Source organism: Diplotaxodon limnothrissa, linkage group LG7, assembly GCF_057381915.1.
Source record: "Diplotaxodon limnothrissa isolate DT_005_m linkage group LG7, D_limnothrissa_male_GT1.1, whole genome shotgun sequence".
In the NCBI taxonomy this organism is placed as follows: domain Eukaryota; kingdom Metazoa; phylum Chordata; class Actinopteri; order Cichliformes; family Cichlidae; genus Diplotaxodon; species Diplotaxodon limnothrissa.
The window spans coordinates 12,972,466-12,981,251 of NC_140602.1; the positions used below are offsets into that span (position 1 = coordinate 12,972,466).

At 38.6% G+C, this 8,786-nt stretch overlaps 2 protein-coding genes across 3 annotated transcripts; one reads left to right on the top strand and one right to left on the bottom strand.

The window, feature by feature from the left end:
• The first annotated feature begins 1,761 nt into the window (after positions 1–1,761).
• On the top strand, positions 1,762–2,466 carry nrg4 (neuregulin 4). Its single transcript, XM_085357432.1, has 4 exons — positions 1,762–1,771; positions 1,892–1,985; positions 2,124–2,276; positions 2,394–2,466. Exons 1-4 carry the CDS (start codon positions 1,762–1,764, stop codon positions 2,464–2,466), a joined length of 330 nt encoding a protein of 109 aa, XP_085213558.1.
• A 1,373-nt stretch (positions 2,467–3,839) lies between these two features.
• Positions 3,840–7,694, bottom strand: lactb (lactamase, beta). Of its 2 annotated transcripts, none has more exons than XM_085357434.1 (6): positions 7,244–7,694; positions 7,060–7,126; positions 5,244–5,434; positions 4,851–5,148; positions 4,593–4,758; positions 3,840–4,463 (listed from the first exon to the last, which is right to left on the bottom strand). In XM_085357434.1, exons 1-6 carry the CDS (start codon positions 7,604–7,606, stop codon positions 3,938–3,940), a joined length of 1,611 nt encoding a protein of 536 aa, XP_085213560.1. In that variant the 5' UTR covers positions 7,607–7,694; the 3' UTR covers positions 3,840–3,937. The 2 variants fall into 2 exon arrangements, with proteins under 2 accessions (XP_085213560.1, XP_085213559.1); XM_085357433.1 differs by having other exon boundaries at positions 7,232–7,694.
• Positions 7,695–8,786: the final 1,092 nt, after the last annotated feature.

Genomic DNA, 8,786 nt, shown 5'->3' on the forward strand with positions numbered 1-8,786 from the left:
GGTTAATGCAAGTCAGGATGAGCTTAGAAGTGGATCAAGCATCAATTTAAGGATGTAATACAAAGAAAAATATAACATATTACAAAGTTGAAAAAAATCATTAAAAATATATTTAGGTTATCATGAGATAAGTTAATATAATTTTAACTGCATATCTTGCTAAGTCAGCCTTTCTATTCTGAAAACCTTTTATTTCCATACAGTCTTTTCCTCCTTATCTGCAGCAGAAAGAAAAACAAATAAGAAATGTAGTTACAAGAAGACAGTTACTCCCACTGGATATTTACTCCAACTGCCAACTAGATGATCATTATGAAAGGCCTTTTTGTAATGGCCTATATGAATAGAACAAAATAATTACAGCAAGTCAAACCTGTTTCAAAGTAGGTCAATAAATGAGCATCAGCTAATGCTTTAAGACAGCTTTGAAAAATGTGAACATCTCCTTTTGTATTTTTTCATCAAGGTCTTGATGCATGCTCAATCATCCAGGTAAGGAAATCCCAAAAGGTTTGTCAGTGCTTCTAGTTTCAGTCATTCTGCAAATGTATTGTTTATAAGATTGGGGAAACTTGCAGTCAGCTGAGACGGAAGAAGTCACTCTGATGAGTGATGAAATGTTTCTTTCACTGATGATGATGATCGGAATCAACTTTTTGGGATTTCATAAAGGTCATAAAACAAAGTATTTCTTGATAAATTTAAAGTTTTAAGAGCAGAATAAAGCAAACAAAGCAGCGTATATACAAATCAAACTTATCTAAGCCTCATTGAGTGATTGGCTACTGTTAATTAGTTCTTAACTGTACATCCTTTGAAAAACAGTGCCTCGGTATATTAGCTAAATGAAAAGTGTAGGAGGCATTAAATAATCACAAATTGAACAGATAACTAATTAAATCAGTTTACCGTTGCCACACTGGATGATGCTGGGTTACATAAATTTAGAAAAACATGATCATAAAAGATTAAAAATAGCCAGCTTATTGTCACCTAACGGTTCTAAGCAGTGTAGTAATTATCTCTATGCAAGAATTAGTGCAGTACTTCCGTTGACTATAAACTCATCCCACGATTACATTCACACATTCTTTGCATGCCACTCCATTCAGTTTCAGTTGTACCAAACCCAGACATACCAAGCTCGCATTCACAGAAGTCGGTTTCGTCACCTGTTTTCTGACGAAACTTATCCTACAAAAGCAAAACCAATATGTCATGTAATCAGTCTTCATTCGATTCTAACACTCACAGAGGTCATATAAGCCATATAATGACCTCCAGGAAGCTCTGCAGACCTCTAAAAACCATTTTGATTTGCTTATACAACAACAAAAACAACAATACTGTTCATTTCATGTTAAAACATTACCAGCCTGTATCCTGACATTTAACTTGCAATGCGGACAAACTGCAATCTCAACATTTTTTTAGGCCTAGGGAGGAGCTCACTCTCAAGACTACGTTCTCTGAGATCCAGGTGTCATTATGACTTAGACTCAGGAGCTGCGCTAACCACCCAAAAGCTGGGATTTTATGAGCTGGTAAGGGCAGATTGTTGATTTATTCAAACAGATATATTAGAGATCTATTTCTCTAACGTAATAATCAATAACGCTATGACTCCTGTCAGATTCACAGAAATTGTTTACATGTTGCCTAAAAACGTGCTTTCCTCGTGTTGAGTGCTCATGTACTTTTCTTTGTCAAAATTCTTCCTTGTGTTCTTAGTGAGACAGCAGGAAAAACAGAACATTATCAATGATGTCAGGTAATAATACCAACAATCATAAAACTAAAACCCTCTGAGGAGCGAACAAATTCTATATATTAAGAAAAAGCATCTTTCCAGCTCTGTTATAGCTATCCTACCTTCTTTTTATCTCTGTAGATCATGGAAACCCTTGCAGTGCAGAGGATGCCACCTACTGCATGAATGGAGGGACATGTTATAAAATATCTTCCATGGACACACTTTCTTGTGTGTAAGTTTATTGAAATCAATCAGTGTTTTTAATTGTCTTAGAAAAAAAAATCTTAATGTAAAAAAATATGGACACTACCCAACCTGGCAATGTTGTTTGTGAATTTGCAAATATTTGTGCAACGCTATCTGCCTGCAGGTGCAACCCAAACTACAAAGGCAGCAGATGTGAACAGTTCCAGCTCGGAGTCACACAGCCCATTTCAGATGAGGCTGGTTTAATTGCAGCTGTGATTGTCATTACTCTCCTTATCTTGATAGTGCTGGGATTTATTGTCTACTACATACGCAAGTAAGTACATTGTGGTTTTAGGTAAACACTCTCAAAGCATCTGTAAGTAGCACCAGGACGTCTTTGTATTACTGTACATACTTTCTAAGCTTATAACCATTACTTACCACCACACAGGATGCGAAAAGCGAAGGAACAGAGACAACAGAACCACAACCAAGAATACTGGAAGGTACAATCAAGAGCATGATCCTTCCTTCTGATTTGATTTGGTGGTGCAGTTGATGGTTTCAGGAACGAATTGTGAGAAGTGTCATTTATCTTGTCATGCTATCTGAGGTTTTGAAAATGACTTTGAAAAAAGCTAAAAAAAATGAAAAAAAATGAGAGTGAAAAACTACTGCACTGACCTTAAAGGGCAAATTGACGAGTGTCACACCACCATTGCTCTGATGTTAAATCACATTTCACCTTGTCAAAACATATTAAAGTGCAGTTTAAGTGTGACTTTTTAAAATTTGTGGCAATTGTGGGATTATAAACTAAGTTTCTGTATGTTATTAGAAAATATTTTGCATTTGTAAATATATTCCATCATTTTTTTTAAATGATTTGAATGTGTGATTTCTGGTGACATGCCATTACACACTCTTATTTACTTGTGAGACGTTAACGCACTAGTAATTCTTCCTCTTCAATGCTTCATTCCAAACCTCCACTCTTAACCTAATCTCACATCTAATCACATCTCTTAAAGTATAATTGCTCATTGAGGTGTCCTGGACTAGTCAGTGAGATCTCACTTTACAAAGATGTCAGCACTTTGCAGTTTTTAAAACTTAAAACTGGATCCCACAATTCTGGACACATGCATGAACACACATGCATGTGTGTAGGGGGTCTGTATAATTCGCTTATCCCAAGCTATTCATCGGTGTCCTTAAATCTAACAAAAACAGGGGCACGGGTGATCCCAGGAGTTTTATGAGAATGGTGTCACCAAATTGGCTTCAATTTGCTGCAAAGAGGAGGAAATCCAAACTTGTTGGACTGCATTTCCCATAGTTTGTATTTGTTAACAAATTAAAAAAAATAAATAAATAAATAAAAAAAATGTGTGGGCAGAAACAACATTGTAAATGCTGACTGAATGGTTTCACTTTAGAATTCTTGCCAGCATTAGGTCAGGACTGACACTGTGGCTGTTGATATTGGTATTTTAAAAATGCTACAGTGAAACCATTAGAGAGCAAAAAATATGTAGTCAGTGTCCCCCCCCCTCTTTAAGGAAATATCTGTATATAGACAGCCCTAAAAGGAAGAAAATACGCAAAGCTGATTTAAATAAATTGTGAGTGAAATGTTTTTTACTTAAAAGTAGTAATTTATTTAAAAAAAATGTTCTGGATTGACGTGTTACGTTTTAAAGAGAATTGAACTGCCTTCTATATAAATCCAAGAAACTTGTATCAGAGTCTGTTTTGGGGGGAGGCGGGGACTGCTTCCGTCTAGTGGCAGAATGTCTTCCTTACTTTAATGCTGTAATTGAGAAAATGCTTAATGTAAATAAACTCAAAACATTTATATAAATGGATACTTAAGACTAATTTTATTTCCTTAAAGTTCAGACACATTGAAAAGCTCTATCAAAATGACACAAGTTTGTCACAAATGTCACAAAGTTTTCTTGCAGGTAAACTCACACACCTGTGTAAACAGTTCTACTTCCTTCTGGCATTATCAAACTCCTTCGCAATTTTCAGTGCAGTGTTGTTGAGTCCCACGGACTGCATGTTAGCAATGATGGTGACCACCACCCCCTGTGGGAGGATCGGGGTCTGTCCTTGGCACTGGTCAATCTCTTCGCTGGGTAACACCAGGAGGACACTGCTAGCGCCCACAGCACTTCCTGTGTGTGATACATAGTGTCTGCGCTTCCTGCACTGGCCATATTTTTGCACCTTCTCCACTACCAACCAGCCTTGAGCATACAGTCCGTCCTTATCCCAGCTGGCTTCAGTCCCATCAACTGGTGCCCAAAGCTCTATCGCTGTTTTGGGTTTGAGAAATCCAGGAAGCAAGCCGTTAGTATCCTGCAAGTGAGCCACCTGGTAGCTGTAAAGCAGAGCATTTCCAAAGAGCAGCAGGTTTCCCACAGTGGAAAGAAAACCACCTCCTGCCCACTTGTAGGAGTTGTCTACGTACGGGCAATTCACAACACGTCCGCGCTTGTTGTGATGATAAAACCTGTGGAATCGCATAGACAGGTAGTACAAACTCACTGCTATACCTCATCAAAAAAAAAAACAAACAAGCATGAGCATCATGTTTTTAAGGCAATTTGGACATAACTTGAGACTGGAGATTATACACTACCTAGAGCGGTTGTAAATAATAGGGTCATTCTCATCGGGCACTGTATTGAGCATTCCCAGCTCGCGGAACATATCCATCATGACGTCCAGGAATCGCCGACCAGCAGCCCGCTCCACAACAGCACTAAGCAGCGTGAAGGCATGAGTGGAGTACAGAAAGGTTGTGCCTGCATGCATGGAGTAAAACATACATCTCATCAAGATGTTAGCATTGTAACTGTGAATACAGAGAAACAACGAAATAAAGTTTGAGCTTTACCAGGTTTGAAAATGAGGGGGTCATTCTTAAAAAGGTCCAAAGACTGAATGACACTTTCAAAGTTGTCCTTTAAGTAGTACTCCTCGTGCTCAAACTCTTTTTTCTTCTTCGTGTTCTGATCTGTTGCGGCTTTGTTGTCTTTGCTTTCAGATGAGCTCTTTTCATTCTCTTTTTCTTTAACCGGGGGCTTTAAAAGTCGCTTGGCTTTCTCTTTGTCCTCCTTCACTTTCTTTGCATCTTTCTCATAATGCCGAATGCCACTCAGGTGGGACAGAAGCATACGTGAGGTTATTGTGACCTTAAAAACAATACAAACCAAACAAATAGATAAAATGCTAGAAGAACGAGATACTGCATGTCATTTTTTTTTTTGCAGTATTTGAAATTGCTTACGTCTTGCCCATCAAACTGTTTTTGGGGAAACTGTGGGACATATTTCTGGACTGGGGCATCAAGATCTAGTTTCCCCTCCTCGCACAGTCGTGCAGCAGCTGCAGAGGTGAGGGGCTTACTGATGCTGGCGATTCTCATCACCGTTTCTGGCGTGCATGGGACACGATTCTCCAAATCAGCATAACCAATTCCTAAATTAGATAAAGTGTTTTAAAAAGTCATAAGAATGGCAATGCATTTTTAGGGAAATATACCGGTGTTTACAGATGACTCATTAACCTAATAAATTATATATTTTAAAACATTCTGCAGTAAGGAAACTGAACACAGACCCTTTAAATGTATCTTTTTTTAGCACTGCAACAAAGCACAATTTAAATACAATCTATGATAAATATGCAGAAATACTAATACAAGCAGATACCAGTGGGCTACCTCCAGTTGAGTCAAAAGCAGCTACATGCTTTGACCTAAAATGTCTGTTTTGAGCCACTCAGAGCCTGCCAACAGTGACAATAGCAACAATAACAAATTTTAGGACTTGCTGCCATTCTTGTACAACAACTGTTAACCTTTTTAACCTTTAGCCAGTGTTACATTACTGTTAAAACATTTGTAACAGTGTCTATTTTTACATATTTAAAGTGCACTCCATGATTCAGTAGCTTGTAGTATCACCTTTAGTTGGTCTGTCACATTATTCTGGAGGAATTCGGACCCACACTTTATTAAAACTTTGCTTCAGTTCATTGATGTTTGTGGGGATTAATTTATCTACTACTCTCCTAAGGTCCTGCCACAGCATTTTAGTCATACTCAGGTATGGACTTTGACTGATTTGTTCAGCCATTCTGTTGTAGATTTGCCGCTGTGGTTGGGATCATTGTCCTATCACATGACTCAGTTTGCCCCAAGCTTTAGCTGTCAGACAGATGGACTCACATTTGACTTTGGTATATAGAGGAGCTCATGGCTGAATCAGTGCCTGCAAGGTGCCCAAGTCCTGTGCCTTGATAGCTGGTATGGGGCGTTTGTGTTGATATGCTGTTTGTTTTTTGCCAAACATCTCCACGTTGGTCTGATCTGTATAAAGGACATAGTTCCACATGCCATGTTTTTGTTTGTTTGTTTTTTTAGAGAGAAGAGGCTCCTGAAACCCTGTCCAAACAAGATATATTTGCTTATTTTTTTCTAATTATACTGACATGAACTTTAACATTTAACATGCTAACTGAAGCCTATAGGGCTCACACTACTCACACTTGCTGATAATCAGTGAGTGTGCATTTGCATTTGACTAGCACCACCTAGCTGTGAGTTATCCATGTAATTCAAATGGAAGCAGTAAGGCTGTATTTAGTTTTTCAGAACCCTGTAAAAAAATCCAGCGCTCAAGGGGTTAATAATAATGGTTTCCACTGACCATTATTACACAATTTTGTTCTCAACAAATTACACAGTGTATGGTAGGATATATTTTAAGACTTACCATTTCATTCATCAACATCCGATGTGTGCGCGCTCCCTTATTTATTTAATTTATATTTTAAAGCAAAAGTGTACACACCGGAGGTACCGAAATGAGCCCTAGTTTGTTCTCAGAATCGTATGGGAGAAGGTTATTTTCTTTTCTATAATAGCAGTCGTTATTTCAGCTGTTTTTCTGTGCGGTCACGTCATGTTTGTGTTGGATTAGCTGTTTTTGAATCACACTTTGAGCAAAACTTTTGTAAACTCCCTACACTAAAAATGTGGGACACTGTGCATGTGGGAATTGTGGGATGGGATGAAAATAGTGCGATGCATGGTCACCAACCTTCACACCAGACCTCAGCCCCATCCACAGAGACGCCAACTACCACTCCCGGAGCACCGACCTCATCCTGCCAACACACAAACACACCGAGTTGCTACAGGTGGGCTTCGGGTTAATAAGACAGCGCAAAGGGACACTAGTCAATCAATTACAAAGCAAGTTATAAGCCTACCTCTGTGCCTACCTTTATCCGCTCCACAAGGTCTCTGCTAACTTTTATAGCATCTTTGTATCGATCCGTCTTCTCTGCTCTCGTAACTTTAACATCGCAGAAACTGCTGGCACCGTCGCTGCTGTATTTCAGCCCGACAGCTAAAGCGATCCCCACTCCAACCCCATACATCCAAATCGTGGACTTTAACCGGTATTTACGAAAGGCTGGTCCTCCCACATATCGCCTTTGTTGCTGAATAAAAATACTATCTGACTTCTGCTGCTGCCTGGCTCGCGCTCCTGCACGCGGGGTCGTCACAGGCGACTCGCGTGCTGCTAACATGCTGCATTTGGTACAAAAAGTACTTTGCCTGGACAAAAACAAACGCAACATCGTGAGAAAGCACTCCTTCTTTGTCGGCGACAAGTGGCTCCAGTCAATGATCTGCTCACCGTTACCAACAGCTTGTTTACTTCCTGTACGCGTCCTCGTTCGGAACGCCTCGAACAAGACCAAATAAATCAAATCATGATTCAAAGAACGTTGATCGAGGGGAATAGGGCAGGGTTTGTAGCTAGAGGTGAGACCAATGACTTTTATACAGTCATTGGGTGAGACCAGGGAACATAAAACCTTGTCCTTGAACAATATCAGCATTTATTGACGTGTGTACTGTGTATGTTGGCCTACTCAGTGCTAACAATACTACAACAAATCACACAAAGACAAGCACACAGCAGCAGGGATATTCATTTAGAGAAATAAATGCTAAAAACACAGTTTATTCTGTAGATTAACTTTACTAATAATGACACAAACAATCAAATAAATAAGTAAAAGTAAAAAACCTGGCTTTCAGACGAGAAAGTGCTGTACATAGGTTGTTGTAACTCTGTGCAGCAACTTGCTGGCAGCTGGACACCATTAATTTACTGGAAACAACTGTTTATAGTAACTTAAAGTTACTTAAAGTTAAAGTTACTTTAAGTTACAGTAAAGTTGCTAACGTTACTGTAAACACTTTTACATCATGCTACAACTGCATTTACAGTAAAGTCGCTGGTAGTAATTTGCTGTATTATCTACAGTAAATATGCTGTAAATTAAATGTATGATAGCTTTCAGTTATTTAATTTATAGTAATTAAATTACGGGATCTCATGTGAATTAAATTTACAGTAACAGACTTGTAGCTGGATGTCAGTAAGTTAACATAGAATTTACAGCAACTTGTTTACACTACTTTTTACAAGGTGTGTTATTATCATGGGTAAATCCTGATCTCCCGGCAGTGAACGTGGGATTGTAGGGTATTCAGTACCCCGTTTTGATTTTGGGGATTGGGCTAACCAGCTAATATTGGTTTGGCAGTTTTGAAAAGCTGATGCTGAACAGTGCTTTCTAAACATAATTTGTTTAACATAATTTGATATTTAGATGAAGTGAAGTCATCGTTCTTAATATGCATTTCATTAATATACAAATGCATTTGCTTAAAAAAACACAGACACACATGAACAGACAGTGGGGAGCATTCCATCTGCAGTGTCTAAGAATGCCAACCCATATAACC